The 19284-nt window shown below is 41.6% G+C and overlaps 2 protein-coding genes across 2 annotated transcripts in view; both read right to left on the bottom strand.

The window, feature by feature from the left end:
- Nucleotides 1-1860, bottom strand: part of LOC137326837 (suppressor of tumorigenicity 14 protein homolog) — an 83355-nt gene extending 81495 nt beyond the window's left edge. The window contains exons 1-3 of the mRNA XM_067992217.1: nt 1765-1860; nt 685-916; nt 387-511 (exon numbers count right to left, since the gene is read on the bottom strand). Coding sequence (XP_067848318.1) covers nt 387-511; nt 685-916; nt 1765-1860 — 453 coding nt within the window. The remainder of the gene's footprint in view (nt 1-386; nt 512-684; nt 917-1764) is intronic.
- A 2978-nt stretch (nt 1861-4838) lies between these two features.
- Nucleotides 4839-19284, bottom strand: part of tmprss7 (transmembrane serine protease 7) — a 61241-nt gene continuing 46795 nt past the window's right edge. The window contains exons 13-18 of the mRNA XM_067993048.1: nt 16259-16369; nt 16063-16179; nt 15451-15622; nt 13068-13336; nt 7571-7707; nt 4839-5027 (exon numbers count right to left, since the gene is read on the bottom strand). Coding sequence (XP_067849149.1) covers nt 4839-5027; nt 7571-7707; nt 13068-13336; nt 15451-15622; nt 16063-16179; nt 16259-16369 — 995 coding nt within the window. The remainder of the gene's footprint in view (nt 5028-7570; nt 7708-13067; nt 13337-15450; nt 15623-16062; nt 16180-16258; nt 16370-19284) is intronic.

Here is a 19284-nt window from a genome sequence, read left to right as displayed (position 1 = left end):
TGACCCAAGTTCCATACTTTGCTTTACAAGGGCAGACAGCATAGTATCTTTGGCATGTCAGTCTGACCCTAATGACTGTGCTAACTTGTAACACTGCATGATTGTGGGCAAATACCAAAAAAAAATTCTGAGCAAAACACATTGAAATGTTGCCCTATAAAGCAATAAAACTGTAACCTTTTTAATTAAAAAAATAAGCAGAATTGCCAATTTGTTTTGAATTACATGTACTCAGATTTAGAATTATTTTCTTGCCCTGTTACGTGACAGCAGTCAATAAAATCTGACTATGGATAATAGCACTTTGGTGAAATAACTATCTTATATTACTACAGTTACACATCCCACTGATCAAATGGTAATATGAAAAATCGCTTGCAACTCACATAATTTTGTACTGCTTGTGCTTGTGAAATAAACTGCTGTGAGCGTGGGTCTCCTAATTCATTGGTGTAGGTGAGGTTAGAGATTTCTAGACTTCCACTCAGGTAGAAAATGGAGATGGCAGGCGCTGCAAAGGAGAACAATCACATCTTACATCCACATTCTGCAGATAGCATCTACATGGAACTTCTGCTAAACTGAAAAGGGCACTCAAGCTGAACATTTACTGCACTGTCAACCAACCTAGACAGTAGCTGCTTGACTTCTAATTTATCATCAAAATGCAGGATTTAAACTTACACAAACAGTAACAAAGGACCACAATGATTGTTGCTGCTGTTAGAGGGATTACGGGCAAGGAGCCAAAGATCCATCTTCTGCAGGGTTCACTTCTTGCCAGCCTATGGGAGGAGAACTTCAGAGGGCAGAGGTAGGCTTTGAGTGCTAATGGACCAACTGAATGGGTCGATGAGAGATTGAGACACTGATCGGAAGGCAAGCTTTCTTTGTTACGCTCGGCAATAGGATATTTCTGAAGAAAAAAAGTAGAAAAAGAATCCAATCACCTAAAGTACACTGGAGTTTCTCTGATAACTGTGTCACACTGACATGTAGGAGGTGGTTCAAACACTTTGACTTTTGTTTCAGCTGTTTTGTAACTCTGTCCATCATGAATCAAATCAATATTTTGCTCCTGGGGCAACATATTTGAAATGAGAGGAAACTGCTAAAGAAAAATTAGTTTATTCGTATTTCTATAGAAATGCTGACAAGTCTTTAAATCAAATCCCCAGTTTAAATCATCTCCCCAGTATTTTTATTCTTAAATGGTGCATTCGAGTGTGGTATTTAATTCTTATCATCTGCAATAAAAAAAAACAACTTTTAGACTAAATTTACTATGGTCTTTGCATCAAATACTTTGCACCATTAGAGATTATGTTTTGTGATAAGGAAATTGCTTTGTTATTTTGTTATGGGTGGCTTATTTCTGCTTTCTTAGAAAAGGATCTACCAATTCTGAACCTCGGAAACGTGACATATCGAGTCTAAACTGCACAATCAACGAATAATAACTAACAGCAGAATAACGGAAACACATGATCCCTTTTACCTATTGTTAAATCGGTATTTTAAACACCATAAAGAATGGATATAAATTATACCTGAGGAGAAAAATGGTTCTTTTCAATATCATTTTATGGAATACTAAATCTAAATGATATGCCAACAAAATTTCAACAATATTTGAGAAGTATTTTAACAGTTGGTGAACTGTTAAAAACGTTATTTCTATACAAAGATGGTACTTCCATTTTATTATTCCAGTATGATTGTTAAAATTCAGATAATTTACGTTTCCTGGAGATGTCAACTTACCTGCCCGGTGGTGGATGTTGTCTGTTTCTGTTGGTGAGCTGCTGCTTCTGAAATATTGAAAACCTCACAGATCCTCTGCTTTGAAAAAGTTAACATCGCCCTACTTCGTTAAAAGCAGAATCTGCTCACTTCCACAACCCTCCAAATTCTGCAAAGGCACCGTGAACAAAACAACCCCGATCCTACTTGTCTGCAAAGATTTTCGTCTCAGTGCTCTTGTCACCAACTTTTGCAACAGCGTTCAGAGCCCACGATCCTAGAAGGACTTACCCCCACCCCGTTCTCGGCTCCTGCTGAGTGTCACAAGCAGCAAACGAACCTGAACTGCGACACCAGCAGAAAGCAGGCAGCAATTACACAACCCAGAAACTGCACACCGACAGCACAGAAACCTTACCATGAGCGGAGGACACGTGTCCTGCGGGGAAACTGCGCCGCCCTGAGCCCTGCTGCGAATCTAGAGTTTACTTACAAAGTGTCATTGCTGCACCACCTCTTCAAAAAGAGCTTTCAGAAATAAAATTATTGCATTGATGACTGCATACCTGCAGTTCGTGTGCTCCTAAAACAGCATGTCCAGTTCTGATGAAAGGTCATCGACCTGAAACGTTAACTTTGTTTCTGTCTCCACAGATGCTGCCTGGACTGCTGAGTGTTTCCAGCATTGTCTGTTTTTATGGCCAGGTCTGACGGATTATCGCTGCATAACACACAGCGACTGGCCTCGCCTGCCAACGTAACGGGCAAAGTGCTGTGGGATTTTTTTTAAAGTTGCCAGAATTACAAACACGTTGGGGTGGAATTTCCTGTGTATTTGTGCCCAGAGACATGTGTAATCAGGGCGTAAAGCAAATACAGAATCGAGGAAATTCCAGTGCACGTGTGTTGCGCATATAATTACGCTGCCTCCCAATTTCCTTGCTCTTTTATGCTCTTGGCTCATTAAAATACCTCCACCACCAGGCTAAAGAGCCTTATATATAAATTTCCTGCAATTATGCTGGTTCAAAACAGATGAACAATTAAGCCCAGAATTCTAATTGCATCAAGAAAGTCGTTTTTCTGGTGTTTAGTGAGAATTTGAGTTTTTTTTATCTTCACTGAGACTTGCATTGTATTTTCTGTTTCTTTGAATGCATTTTAATGACATTAAAAATTGAAACGCTGCCATGATTGCATGTTCCTAAACATGCTGTGCACAATATGCATGAATGATGGTTAGATGGCTTGAAACTTTAATTTACATACTTAAAAAGGGAATATATAATGTCAATTCGGTGCTTTCCTTGGACTCCAATTGCTTACACTGATTTCCACTTATTTACACCCATATTTATTTACATTTCGGCATATGTTAATGAGATTGCAGGAAATTTGGGTGTAAATAGACATCGGCAAAATGGGCGTAATTTTGGGTGTAATTTCCAATCACGTCCCCACAGGAAACTCCACCCTGTGGTGCACTGTGAGAGTAGCTGTTGAACGCTTGCTCAGAAAGCGAGCAGTTGGCAACTATGGTATCAGAGAGTGAAAATAATTGTGGGGAGGTGGATTCTACCAACAAAATGATGTACTGAAAGAACAGGAGCAATTTTACCTGGGCTACACCAACTCAACTGTAAAAAAAAGTCTGTGATCTTGACCAATAATATGTCCCTGTCAGCCACCTTCTGTTCCTCCAATATTGGCATACTTCTCCTTCCCACCTCTGCTTCACCATCAGTGGCTACTCCTTCAGCCATTTCTTGTTCCCTGCTAGACGAAGCAGGGAAGCAGAGGAGCTCCACAATCAGTAGCTGCAGCTTCAGCCACCATGTCCCACCCCTTGGAACTCCCTCCCTAAGGACCTCTGCCTTGTCACTTCCTTCCCTGTTTTCAAATGCCTCATAAAGACTCTTCTCCATTTGCCTCCTCCCAATGCCTCTTTTGCCTTTCTTCCTTCTACTCAGTGTCCACTCATTACCCACCACCTTGTAAAGCACTCTGAGTTGGCTTTCTGTGCCTGATGAGCACTATTGAAATGTAAGTTGTTGTAACTACCTGCTACTATTTATTTATGTGCTCATTTTATCAATTTTACCCTTGAGCAATGCCACTATATATTTTTGACATGATATAAAAGTATACTGTAAACATGCTACATCGGGCCCAGCAGAGAGCTATAATAAACTCTCCACTGTGAAACTGTCAATAATTATTTTGCAACTTAGCCAAATCTGTTCATTTCATTTGTAAATACATTACCATTTCCTACTGTTGACCTGGCATGTCCTCTGTAAACCAATACAAAATGTAATGTGATCTTAATATTTTCACTTGGGTCAGTGATGAAGATTATGTAAAGACTAAGATCTGATCTTTGACGACTCCACTCACTAATCATTATTCTCTCCAACATGGAAAGTCAATTTATAGTCACCCCTTTGCTATCTATTGCCTTAATAGGAATGACATTTCCTTTTAAATATACTGAGCCATAACTCAGTCTCAAAACTGCATTTAAGGGGATATTATTTTTATTTCAAAGTCAAGGTAAATACTATGGATTGAATTGCATTTATCCTTCTTGACAAGACTTAAATCCCTGTGACCATAACTTGCCTCCAACAAGCACAATAAACTTCTTGCAAGTTGGCTCCCATTGTATCTAAGGTTTTCTCCCTAGGATATTTATGATGAGAATCAAAAAAAGGTGAATCAGTCGGTTTCTGGATCTTGTGTTAACATATTATTATTTCTAGGTTCCCATAAAACCATATTTATTCATTTTATAGCAATAACTCTTAACATATTAAAACGTCTGATATAACAGAGCTGTGTTGTAAACAATCATACTAAGCGAGATAAAATGGTTTTAAATTTGCCGCTCTGTTTTTGCAGGTTATATCTGGTACATAAATAAATACTATGTCATATATAATTTTCACAATCTGTTGTAATTTTGGAAATTGTGTTCGTGTACAAATAGCATAATTAAAAAGACTTAAGATTTACTTTATTATCACTTTGATAAATATGTAGTCCTTTGTAATGTAAACATGCAAAACATAAAGTCATATAATCCAAATTTGTAACTATGTAAAATCATCGGTAATTGGAAAAGCAGACACATGCTGCTGGATCCATGTGGCAAACTTTGGCACTCTTGTATAGACTCCAGGAAAACTTGGTCTTCCACATCCATGACCCCAGCTAACAATGCCAGTCAGAAACCATCTTCCACCAACTTTTTCCTGACAAGATAATGGTCCTCCAGAATCACCCTGTAATATTAATCAAAGTCCTGAAAATACTGAATATTACAAATTAAAAACATAATAATGTTAAATGGTACATCTTAGTGTAACTATTTAAATCAATCTTTTATTTAAAAGATTGCACCCTGATTCAAATATATTCATGAGGCCCCTGCCTGGTCACCTCAGCCAGGCAGAAGCTTCATGAAAATATTTACATCGTGATCCTATGACGCAATCAGGACCCCAACACCATTTTACTAAAGATCGCATGAAGTCCTGCCCAGTGCTTGACGTGCCAGTAAATCCTGGTGGGATTGGTGTCTCAGAGCCACTGAAGCAGTACTTAAAGGGGCACTCACCTGCATCGAGTTGGATCACAGAATCTATGTGCTATTTGGATTGCCAAGAGAGTTTCCACCTTTCACTTCGCTTCTTTCATTTTTTTTGCCTTATCACCTTCAGTAAGCTTTATCTGCTTATAATGAGTGCTAATATTACCAGTTTCATTTGGAGGAAGAGGAGCAGCAGCAGCAGCCTCAGCAACCAGCACCAGCAGCTGGGCTTATCAGAAGACAGCAGTTAAGATGGGATGCTTGTAGGAGGCCTTATTCAGCACACAGAATGACCATGCCAAGAGTCATTTTCTTGGATCTATCTGAAGGGCAGTGCAGCAGGAGGCTGTGCTTCTTCAGACAGGTTGTCGTAGACCTCTGCAGCCTCCTGTGACAGGACCCACTACCTGCTGGACTAGGGGGTCATAACAGCCCTTAACTTCTTTGCCACTTCAGCCACATCACCCATTCTGCAGTGCACAGCTGCATTGAGGAGTTAAATTCGCCCAGACATCATGCTCGCAATTGAAACTTCGGCCCACCCCACGTTAAAATCGGGGCTAAAACATCGGGTCACATAATAGACAACAGCTTATGTCATTATTATATCTAAACTGCTGGCATAAGTGAAATGCTGTTACTGCATATCCTGGGGAGAGGAAGAGAAGGGACTCAAAGCTATATGATGATTTGATGCAATTGTTAATTATAAATAAATTATGTGGCCTGGATTGTTAGTTTGAGTTATACTGGATTCTGGACAAAATTTGAGCAGACTTGGGCGGGAATTTCTTCAGGAGCCACTCCGCTGGATCCCCATTGTCCCCCACCACTTCCGGGATTTCTCACTGGAAATGACAGAAGACATGCACAATGTCTGCCCATATACAGCAGGTGTACCGTAACGGTATGCGATTGACGGAAATAAGTCACCTGACATATTTTCTGTTACTTGCACCATAGGAATGCTGGGCACAATAGATGCCATTTAAATTTCAAAGGGGTAGATAGCTTATGTAATTGATCACAAGGCGATTGATTGCATTGCTATGGCGCTTTTTTTTAATTAAAAAAAAAAATTACTGACCATGCTAATTGGACCTCCATGCCCCTCCGCCCATCCCCCCCCCCCCCCACCTCTGCTGGCTGACTCTCCAGCATAGACCAGGGAACCCGCCCAAAAATGGAAATGACCCCACAAAAATAGCCTGGTCAGGGTCATGTCCTCGTAGCGGTTCGAATCCTCTGCCCCACCAAATATGCACTGGGATTCCATAATTGTGGAAAATCCTGTCCTATATGTTCACTCACTTTTTAGTATCTTTAACAGAAAATAATAACATTTATCTTTTCTCATTTTTCATGACATCTTTCATTGTTTCTGGGTCAAGGAAAGCAAGAGTTACTTTCTACACTTGCTCCATCAGGATCTATTTGCTGCATTTATACTTTCAATGACACAAATGTGGTGCCAAAATCCCAGTATAAATCCACCAAATCAAAAATGCTTCAACTATGTTGATACTGCTGGGACAAAACAAATGAAATCTAGTAGTGATGTAACGTTGTGTGAGCTGAAGTCTAACATGGAGCCAGAACAATACCTGATAATTCAATGTGCGTCATGTCATAAAGATGTGCATCGGAGTTGACATTTATACCTATCTATTGCCATAAGTCTGACCCGTCAGATTGGTAATCATTGCATCAGTATATAGATATAAGTGCCCAGCCAGGTTATATTGGCCACAAACACTAAGCATCAAAACTTCCTCTAAAACTTGCATGCATGTACGTGAAGCATCTGCACAGTGCAGATATGCCTCCATGAGTGCAGTGCTGCTCCAATTTTTCAAGGAAACAGGAACATCCAATTTGTGTGACCATTATAACCTGTACGGTGTGACTGACATAACATTTTTCAAAGAGCTGCCGGAGCGTTAGTTACAAAGATCATAATCTGTTATGAATTAAACCACCACATCTGTAATTTTTCTGAGAAAGGAAATGTCTTTCTAAAAATATTTGTGCAAAATACAACATTGCTAACCATTCCTTTCTATTTTCCTTGCTGATTGTGTGTATTTTCACCCATCAAGGAGAGAGTGTATAGGGCTGGAGAATAGAAAATGTGTTCCCCTTTAATATTCATCAACTTTTGAGTACAGTAAAAAGTTTAACAATCAATTAAATTCAATTTTAACTTTCTGTAAAGGTATTTGCTTTTAAACTTACACGACAAGCATCTCTTTTCCCTGACAATAATCCTGCGCACAGCATACGTGGAGTGATGAGTCCGTAGGTGGAGCGACAGAGTGATTGGTTTAGGATCTCAACCTCTGCTTGTTGAAGAACTGTAGGATCACTGTTGTCTTCAGTATGGCAGAAAAATAAAGTTGCAAAAACATTACTTAAGTCAATCAGTTTTTTTATGTTCAGCAGAATTTTAACTTTTTATTCAGTCTCTAAGTACATGCTTGAAAAGGATTGAGGTAACTCTCGACTATTCATTGTATCAAGTCAGTACGAAACTGTTGTCAGACAGGTTACAAAATACAGGATGCGTTGCAAAGATATTACTTGCATCCTATATAACTGTTGGTAAGATTATATTTACAATATTATGTGGACATTTACGCATTGAAGAGAGTTCAAAGAACATGGACAAGAATAACCTTGGGCCCTGTAGCCCATAGGTGTCAGTCTTAGCTCAGTGGTGGCACTCTTATCTCTGAATCAGGTCGTGGGTTCAAGCCCCACTCCAGAGACTTGAGCACATAATCTAGGCTGACACTTCAGTGCAGTACTGAGGGAGTGCTGCACTGTTGGAGATGTCATCTTTCAGATGAGACGCTAAACCAAAGCCCAGACTGTCCTCTCAGGTGGACATAAAAAATTCCATGACACTATTTGAAGAACTGTAGGGAACTTCTCCCAGCATCCTGGCCAAGATTTTTCTTTCTGTGCTCTGCCCAGGTGAAGCTGAACATCCAGGCAGTAAAGACGGAAACCTACCCTTAAGTGTAGTCTTCAGTGCAGCAGGTTAGTGGGTGAGGGGTAATTGCACAGATATAATTCAGTCCCCATTTTAAAGTCATACAGTCTTCTTATTTTTACATTACATAGAATTACAAAGAATTTACAGCATTATTTTGATATAATACTTTGATTTTATGTTACTATTTATAGTTAAATTGCAAAACTTATAGCAGTTTGGGAAGCATTGAAGTACAGTTGGTTAGAGCATACGATTTTCTCCGCAATACAGGCCGAAGAGCTGGGAGACGCAAACACCACCACCACTAGTGGGAGGGCATAATTACAGAGTGACAGAGGCAGTTTCCATTCTAAATATGAACATAGGAATTTATAATAGGAAAAGTTGGCATAGGACGTACACATAGATGTAACATTTAAGATGTTATATATATATATATATAGTACAGCACACTTATCATATTGAAGTAGACTTGCAATTACATCCAGTGCATGTCCAAGATGACAACAAAAGGATTTTTGTGTCCTTCATTCTTTAATAATTTAATGCTTTTATTATGTTTTAGCCTAGAACCTGCAATATTAGCATATTTCTGCTTGACACATTTGTATGATAATTCTCTATCCATTGTTTTAACTGAGGCACTATTCCATTATTTTAAATGGATTAAAGCCTCCATTAAAACAGACAGAAAATTGTAGTGAATGTGTTAATATTGCAGTAATTTCTAAGCTCTTATTATTTCCTCACCACTTATTTCCCAGAATAAATATATTTCAAGGACAAGTCTAATTTCTGATTATTGATCGTTAATATTAGTGCTTTCTATCTGTTTGTTATGTTATCTGCTAAATATTAATCATTGTTCAAGTAAAAAAAAGTGTATGAGCCATCTGACAATTAACAATTAATCTTTTCATCAGTACAAACTTATGGTAAAGTTTGAATAAAGTCCACTGTGCAGGATGTACAATCCTTTATTTGGGGTAAAATATCGCGGGGTCGAGTTTCCATTTGTTTACACTAGTAATATCAGTGCAATCCGGGCGGAATTAGTCGAACCAGCGCAAAAGATCGGGGACTTTTAAACGTAAGTGAGTAATGCCCAAAACCACTTACGCTTATGTTTTACGCTGGATCAAGATTCAATTCACCTGAATCAGGCCACAACCACAAAGCTAGCCACGACCCCGGTCGAAATTGCAAGATTCCGCCGATTGCACTGCTTCAAATTGTGTTTATTTTCTTAGGCGCACAGGCACTAATAGGCACATTTTAAAAGTTTCTTCATATCAAAAAATATTTAATTTACTAAGAAACTGAGTAGTGTACACCAATGAAACTAATAAATGGATAGCAAGCCACTCAGTTGCAAAATCTCGCTACGAAAAGTCATAATAAGAATAAAACCGGACGGACCACCCGGCATCGGACCACTAGGCACCGGACACGACAACGGCAAAACACCAAGCCCAGTCGACCCTGCAAGGTCCTCCTTACTAACATCTGGGGACTTGTGCAAAAATTGGGAGAGCTGTCCCACCGACTAGTCAAGCAACAGCCTGACATAGCCATACTCACAGAATCATATCTTTCAGCCAACGTCCCAGACTCTTCCATCACCATCCCTGGGTATGTCCTGTCCCACCGGCAGGACAGACCCACCAGAGGTGGTGGTACAGTGATATACAGTCAGGAGGGAGTGGCCCTGGGAGTCCTCAACATTGACTCTGGACCCCATGAAATCTCATGGCATCAGGTCAAACATGGGCAAGGAAACCTCCTGCTGATTACCACCTACCGTCCTCCCTCAGCTGATGAATCAGTCCTCCTCCATGTTGAACACCACTTGGAGGAAGCACTGAGGGTAGCAAGGGCACAAAATGTACTCTGGGTGGGGGACTTCAATGTCCATCACCAAGAGTGGCTCGGTAGCACCACTACTGACCGAGCTGACCGAGTCCTGAAGGACATAGCTGCTAGACTGGGCCTGCGGCAGGTGGTGAGCGAACCAACACGAGGGAAAAACTTACTTGACCTCGTCCTCACCAATCTACCTGTCGCAAATGCATCTGTCCATGACAGTATTGGTAGGAGTGACCACCGCACAGTCCTCGTGGAGATGAAATCCCGTCTTCGCACTGAGGACACCATCCAACGTGTTGTGTGGCACTACCACCGTGCTAAATGGGATATATTCAGAACAGATCTAGCAGCTCAAAACTGGGCATCCATGAGGCGCTGTGGGCCATCAGCAGCAGCAGAATTGTATTCCAGCACAATCTGTAAGCTCATGGCCCGGCATATTCCTCACTCTACCATTACCAACAAGCCAGGGGATCAACCCTGGTTCAATGAGGAGTGTAGAAGAGCATGCCAGGAGCAGCACCTGGCGTACCTAAAAATGAGGTGCCAACCTGGTGAAGCTACAACTCAGGACTACATGCATGCTAAACAGCGGAAGCAACATGCTATAGACAGAGCTAAGCGATTCCACAACCAACGGATCAGATCAAAGCTCTGCAGTCCTGCCACATCCAGTCGTGAATGGTGGTGGACAATTAAACAACTAACGGGAGGAGGAGGCTCTGCAAACATCCCCATTCTCAATGATGGCGGAGTCCAGCACGTGAGTGCAAAAGACAAGGCTGAAGCGTTTGCAACCATCTTCAGCCAGAAGTGCCGAGTGGATAATCCATCTCAGCCTCCTCCCGATATCCCCACCATCACGGAAGCCAGTCTTCGGCCAATTCGATTCACTCCACGTGATATCAAGAAACGGCTGAGTGCACTGGATGCAGCAAAGGCTATGGGCCCCGACAACATCCCAGCTGTAGTGCTGAAGTCTTGTGCTCCAGAACTAGCTGCGCCTCTAGCCAAGCTGTTCCAGCACAGCTACAACACTGGCATCCACCCGACAATGTGGAAAATTGCCCAGGTATGTCCTGTCCACAAAAAGCAGGACAAATCCAATCCGGCCAATTACCGCCCCATCAGTCTACTCTCAATCATCAGCAAAGTGATGGAAGGTGTCGTCGACAGTGCTATCAAGCGGCACTTACTCACCAATAACCTGCTCACCGATGCTCAGTTTGGGTTCCGCCAGGACCACTCGGCTCCAGACCTCATTACAGCCTTGGTCCAAACATGGACAAAAGAGCTGAATTCCAGAGGTGAGGTGAGAGTGACTGCCCTTGACATCAAGGCAGCATTTGACCGAGTGTGGCACCAAGGAGCCCTAGTAAAATTGAAGTCAATGGGAATCAGGGGGAAAACTCTCCAGTGGCTGGAGTCATACCTAGCACAAAGGAAGATGGTAGTGGTTGTTGGAGGCCAATTATCTCAGCCCCAGGGCATTGCTGCAGGAGTTCCTCAGGGCAGTGTCCTAGGCCCAACCATCTTCAGCTGCTTCATCAATGACCTTCCCTCCATCATAAGGTCAGAAATGGGGATGTTCGCTGATGACTGCACAGTGTTCAGTTCCATTCGCAACCCCTCAGATAATGAAGCAGTCTGAGCCCGCATGCAGCAAGACCTGGACAACATCCAGGCTTGGGCTCATAAGTGGCAAGTAACATTCGCGCCAGATAAGTGCCAGGCAATGACCATCTCCAACAAGAGAGAGTCTAACCACCTCCCCTTGACATTCAACGGCATTACCATCGCCGAATCCCCCACCATCAACATCCTGGGGGTCACCATTGACCAGAAACTTAACTGGACCAGCCATATAAATACTGTGGCTACGAGAGCAGGTCAGAGGCTGGGTATTCTGCGGCGAGTGACTCACCTCCTGACTCCCCAAAGCCTTTCCACCATCTACAAGGCACAAGTCAGGAGTGTGATGGAATACTCTCCACTTGCCTGGATGAGTGCAGCTCCAACAACACTCAAGAAGCTCGACACCATCCAAGATAAAGCAGCCCGCTTGATTGGCACCCCATCCACCACCCTAAACATTCACTCCCTTCACCACCGGCACACTGTGGCTGCAGTGTGCACCATCCACAGGATGCACTGCAGCAACTCGCCAAGGCTTCTTCGACAGCACCTCCCAAACCCGCGACCTCTACCACCTAGAAGGACAAGGGCAGCAGGCTCATGGGAACAACACCACCTGCACATTCCCCTCCAAGTCACACACCATCCCGACTTGGAAATATATCGCCGTTCCTTCATTGTCGCTGGGTCAAAATCCTGGAACTCCCTTCCTAACAGCACTGTGGGACAACCTTCACCACACGGACTGCAATGGTTCAAGAAGGCGGCTCACCACCACCTTCTCAAGGGCAATTAGGGATGGGCAATAAATGCCGGCCTTGCCAGCGACCCCCACATCCCGTGAACGAATAAAAAAAAAAGTATTGTTTCTTTAAGTCATTTTCGGTGATCTTAAATCAGGTTACTCACAGGTGGGGGACTGGACACCCTTATTAAAAATGCTTATTTTTGGTGATAAATCCATTTTCAGCTGTATTAATAAAACTACACCAGGTTACCACTCTTAAATACATCACGGAATACTTTTTAATGGAAAAAGAAACGATTACGTTCTATTATGCTGCCCAATTGCGCTGTTTCGTGGAAGATTGTACATTTGTGATTATGCAAATTAATTTTAGCGGAAACTTGAAGCCTATCCTAAACAGTGCAATTTCAAGCGCATTTTGGGCGCAATTTCCCAATTGCACTCAAAGCGAAAATTCTACCCCCGTATCTTTATGATATTCTTACCCGCTTCCTGTTTTCGCCCCCAGCCAGTCACCCAGCACTTCTCTCCATTCGGCACCACTTGAGTCAGTGAAGGGACACAAATTGGTTGGATTGCTGATGCCAGTGTGTCTGGCCACGCTGTCTTCAGTTGTAGCAGTGAAATATCATAATCAAAGTTTCGACCATTATAGTATTCATGGACAAGGATTCTTTTGAGCTCACTTGCAAACTTTGCATTTCCTTGAGTATGCATTCCTAAATGAGCTACCCATGGCCTAGGATCAGACAGCCTTAAAAAGGAAAAAAATAATATCTGTTTCAGGAATATAATTTCATAAGATCCTTTGTGCTGTGCAAAATAATGAGTTAGAAAACCATTCATAACATTCCACAGTAAACCAGTTCTTATTCACGTGAATAGTTTAGAGCCTGGGAATTAAACTGTATGATATTAACATATGAATAGCTTTGCTATTTTAATGGAGGTGTTAACCGGGCACGGAATCAATGAATTTCTAGGCCATTGAATACAAGAGTAAAGAAGGAAAGAATTTGCATTCATGTACCAGCTTTCATGTCCTCAGAATGTCCAAAAGCAGCCAATAGAATACTTTTGAAGTGTAGGCATTGTTGTTATTACCCTCCAATAAAGGGTACTAGTGTCTTCTTTATGGAATATTTTAAGGAAATAGTTATTTAGCATGTTAAATAATTTTAGCTATTATAGTGAGGTCTAAAATTCTAAAGTAAAGAATAAGGACAGAAAGTTCTGACAGCACAATGGCACTGAGGTGAAATGGGACTTCCACCCACCTTCAGGTAACAGCACAGACCCTACTGTAAATTGTCAGGTCAGCTGATTTAATTAAGCAGAGGCATGTAGCTCGTGTAAACACAGCCAACAATGCCTCAGACACATCGGGGAGGGGCGGAAGAAAGCAGTGTAGGAGCAGGAGGCCCCACATGGGCCATAAATGGATGGGGTGGGGGGTCACAAAAGTACATTGAGGTGCCGTTGGGGACAGGGAGGGGAAGTGGAGAGGGTGAGTATTTGGGATGTGGGGAAGCAGAGGAAGAGTGCAGGAGGGGTGGGGGTGGGGGATTGTGAAGTCGATGGGGGCTAAACAATGTCAGTTCTGGAGTAAGCAGGCAAACTGGGCAACAAGGATGGCAGCCAAATCAAAGAAACAAGTGACAAGCTTCACAGAGCCAGACCTGCATTGCCTCATAATGGAGACACAGAGCATGAAGGACTGTCTGTTTGGGGTTGGCGAGGGGGCCGGAAACTCACCAAGAATGTGATGTGTTCTTTGTAGAGAGAAGTGGCCGTGGCAGTGAGTGCCAAATCCTTGAATTCATTTGCAGTACAGGAAGAAGTTTAACAACCTCACCAGGGCAGCCAAGGTTAGCTATTTGCACCCATGACCCTTCTTTGCAGTCTCTTCGTACATGTGGCACACCTTCATTCATTACCTTCAAGGCATCATAGGAATCAGTGGTGAGAGTGGGATCTGACAGTGGAGAGTGGAGGATCTGCAGAAATCAGGCTCTGGCTCTCAATCATGTGGACACAGATGCCTGGGGTCCTATTCTAAAAAGGATATTGCATGAGCATTACACTTAAATAGAGGAAGCAGAAACTATCTCAGGGGGCCTGAGAAAGATAGCAGGGATCACGACTAAACCCAATGCCAATGTATGAGAAGGAGTCAACATGATGTAGTATTATCTGGAGAGGTGGAGTTACCATAAACATCTGCATCCATCCTCCCCCTGACAGAGAGGCCTCCAGATCAGTCAGTACATCCACAGTAAATCTTTTAACCACTGGTCTTCAGACCTTGGGGAAACATTCTTCCCTCTGCTCCTGTTCTGCCTCCATTATAATGACGTATATGGAAATGCCCACAGTGAACCCCATGATAAGGGCTCTGTATCAGAAAGGTGGAAAGCAAAAGATTTCCCTGCCTGAAACTGCTGAAAGGCAGCTTACAGAATCCTTTCTTAGTTCCCCAGCTGAGAAAAGATTTTTCTAATCAATTCAGTCAAAGTGATGTTTCCAAGTTTGTGGACATTCAAAGCATGTGATCTCAACCACTTCCTGGTCTGACAATTCATATAGGTAATTTACTCCTCTTTTCTACAAGCTTGACTTAAGTTGGTGCAATTCTGGTGTAAATGGCAGAGTTTCTGCTTTAACCCTCATTATCCTGTCATTTGTATAAATGCACCAATCTGGGGATTGGTGCATCTTCTGTCAACAGAATTTAGTCTGTAATTTAGAATAGATGTAATTCTGATGTATCTGACTTACATCCTAAATTCCAATCCCCTACACCAGAACTACACCACTTTTGCACCAAAAACACTCAGAATTTCAGGTAATAATAATTTCATAACATACTTTTCCCCTTGAAAGCAATGTGCTGCAGATAAAAGCCACTTCTTTGTTATTACTGAAGCCCCACAATATGGTGACCCAGAAAAGTGAAGGCTGACTTGCCAAGGCCACTCTCCATCTTGAGCATTGTATCCTCCTACTATTCGACTGTCCTGCTGCCTCTTATTACCACAATCTGCACGGCAGAAATGAAAACAAACAATTATAGCAAAACTGGAAACCGTGGTCAATGTTTGAGCTTTGATCTACATGCAATCACGTTATTACCATTGATCAAGTATCTTCTTCCTGCTCATTCAGGCAATCAATCTGAATAGTTTCAAATGATACTGAACTGGGAATATTAACTTACCTCTAGTGGCAAGTTGATATTGTATATCAAAATAGGCAGAATTTTCAATTTGATGGCAATTAACCATCTAAAATGACTTAATGACCCCCAAATTGCTTAAGATCAGCTTTTATTTCAAAAAATAATTCTTCAAAATTAAAATGGATTTTAAGAAAACTCCACTGTGAAATGATAAGGGACTTTTGAATTTCTCCACAGTTATATAAGTAGGATGAATTAATCTTCAATAGTGAATTCCCCTATATAACAGCTACAGTACTCACCACAACTCATTTCATCACTTCCATCCAAGCAGTCTACAGTCCTATCGCATTTAGCATTCCTCTTCTGTATACACAGATTATTCTTACATTTATAGGTGAGGTTTGTGCAGGGCACAGCTGAAAATGATGATTGACATTTTAGAATTTTAAAGATACGTATCAATTTGTATATTTTATTCATTATTTCAATACTCACAGTCTGTGCAATTGAGTTCATCAGTGCCATTCTCGCATTCTTTGACTCCATTACAGATCAAGTAATGATGATGCTGCGGAGAAGTTATGTTACACTCTTTTGGTGGTGGAGCTAAATTAAAAACAGCCATAAATAAAATGAATAGCACATTATATAATAAATATGGTCTCTTTATTTGGGAGACTTTAGTAGGAATGAATGTGACACATTTATTACATTTTTCCTTTTGAGCAAAATCTGTTGGTATTGATTTTTCATCGACATCTTTCAGTAACTTAAAAATAATTTTAAAAACACAAGTTTAAATAAATATGCTGGCAAATATGTCCCTATATACACATATACAGATATACATATAGGCCTTGAAATTACACTGTTGTGTCTTATCATATGGATGCATATTTGCATGAATTTCCTTTGTCCACTATTTTAACATAGACATCAGACCATTTAAAATAAATGGATTAATCCATCCATGAACATAGAGAACAAAGGAACTTCAAATGTGTAAACTGATGAAGAATAATGAGGGACACTGGAGGCATGTGAAGGAGAGTGTAAGCAGATAGATAGCTGCATTCAAAGCGTGTAATCAACTCTTAAAAACAAAGGCCTGCTAACAAGCAAAGAGACCAAAGGAGGTGAAATTGGTCTCCAGCAGTCACTCCACACGGGTGCTCACAAAGCAGCAGCCAGTTGTACGTCCTGCCCGATCTTCTTTTCCAATGGAAATTGGGCGGGTTGTAAAATGATTTGTTATTGCCCATTTTGCACTATCACCAAAGACTATTTTCACCCCCCAAGTGATATAAGTAAGTCATGGGAACTGGTCGTAACAAGAGGGTTATAAAAGCTTGAAGAAGATTGGTGAAATCATTGTCATTGGACAAGAAAGGCCAATGACGTGCCAGAAGATGGCTGTCTTCAGAAGAAGAACAACCCCTGATCAGCGTGGGCATAATTATATGAATGCAATGTCTATGTTATGTAATGTAACAAATGCAGGCAAGGTTAGCCAGCAACTAATCGTATAATTGAATAAATAATGAAGATTAATCAAACTCAGTGACTCCCTCTGTTCTTGGGTTCAAACTAACTGGAAGTCAAATATTCACCAGTTTGGCACTTCCCGAATGAATAGCTGGGCTACATTGGGTGTCTTATGGGCCGGATATCATTTGAATTATCTTTGGTGTGTTGGGTGCTTGTGTGCAGCCTGCATGGGCTCCCTCTAAACCAAAGGCATTATTATTATTTAATTTATAACAGTAGCACTTTTGTTGCGAGTCAGAAGGTTGTGTGTTCAAGCCACTTCCACCTCGACCCCCCACCCCCACCACACCTTCCCAGGACGAGAGCACATGATCTACGTTGACACTCCAATGCAGTATTGAGGGAATGTCGTGTTGTCAGAGGTGGAGACTTTTCAAATGAGACATTAAACTGCTCAGGTGGACATTAAAAAAATTCATGGCACTAAAGGAAGAACTGCAGAGAATTCTCCTACTCTGGGAATTTCCTTTGAGATGCTCCCGCTCCGCCGTTGTAACTTTGCCGGAAGTACGACAGAAACTCCATTTATGCGTGTAAGTGGGGTTTCCTCTGCACTTTTGGCGAAGTTACGATGGCGGAGTGGGAGCAGCTCCAAAGAAATTCCGGGCCCTGGCGCTGTGGCCAACATTCTTGCTTCAATTAACACCACCAAAAACAGATTAATTGGTTATTCAATTCATTTTGCTTTTTGTGAACCTCAGTGTACAAATTGGCTATCGCATTTGCCGTAACAATGTGACTACACTTCAAAGATCATTTATTGGAGGCAAAGTACTTTGGGACATCCTGAGGATATGATACGGCATTATGTGAATGCAAATTCTTTCTTTCTAAATCCTAAGATGCTTTTTCTGTTAATTAAAGAACAGTTAATCTCTTAATAGCACCCCTCTGAGATGGAAATAACAACAGCTAAAAAGTACTGGCAGCTCTTCTACACTTATCCAAGTGGCCATTCTATATGTGTGAACCTAGGCAGTGATTGCTGGAAGGCTATTTCACCATGGAGGGTATCACAGATGAGTCTAATCCCGTCCTCATCTGATGACCACATGTGAAACTCTTCAACAATGGTCAATGTATCGACATCAAGCGGTGGGAATCCTGGCTCAATTTCAATTTGTAGCGCTCTAAGTGGTTCCCCTGCTAAGATTAGCTAACTCAGCCTAAATTAGGTGGCAAATCTAGGGCCTTCTGCTCTGAATGGCTCAGTACCACACCATACAATGAATTTACTCACTGAATTTCAGTTTTTATTCAGAGTATGGCATATGAGGTGACGCTGGGAAACAAAGCTGCTCAGCCTGCAGTTTCATTCCATGTGGCCCTGGCTCAGTGGTGGCATTCTCACTCTCACCTCTAAGACAGAAGGTTGTGGGTTCAAGTCCCACTTCAGAAACTTGAGCACAAAAATCTAGGCTAACACTCCAGTGCAGTACTGAGGGAGTGCTGCACTGTCGGAGGTGCTGTCTTTCAGATGAGACGTTTAACCAAGGCCCCGTCTGCCCTCTGTGGTGGACTTAAAAAATCCCATGGTGCTATTTCAAAGAAGAGCAGAGGATTTCTCATCAGTGTCCTTATCCCTCAAAAACAGATTATCTGGTCATTACCTCATTGCTGTTTGTGTGACCTTGCTGTGTGCAATTGGCTACCGCGTTTCCTACATTACAACAGTAATTACATTTTTTTTAAAAAGTACTTCATTGGCTGTAAAGCACTTTGGGACGTTCAGAGGTTGTGAAAGACGCTATATAAATGCAAGTCTCTCTCTCATCACATTTTATAAAGAGCAGAATCTGGCGGTCAGGGCCTTTATAAACATACATTTGAGCTCCATATCAGCAGATATGCTTTCACTGGTACTAAATATTACAGGAGGCATCAGCTGCATGCAAACGTTGACCCATTGTGACACGACTGTGGTCACTAGTTAGTCCCTCAATAACTATTTTAAAAATCCCAGAAAATGTTAG

This window comes from Heptranchias perlo, chromosome 11, assembly GCF_035084215.1.
Source record: "Heptranchias perlo isolate sHepPer1 chromosome 11, sHepPer1.hap1, whole genome shotgun sequence".
Lineage (NCBI taxonomy): Eukaryota > Metazoa > Chordata > Chondrichthyes > Hexanchiformes > Hexanchidae > Heptranchias > Heptranchias perlo.
The sequence above is the reverse complement of the archived record's forward strand: the minus strand, read 5'-3'. Positions and strand labels throughout refer to the sequence as shown.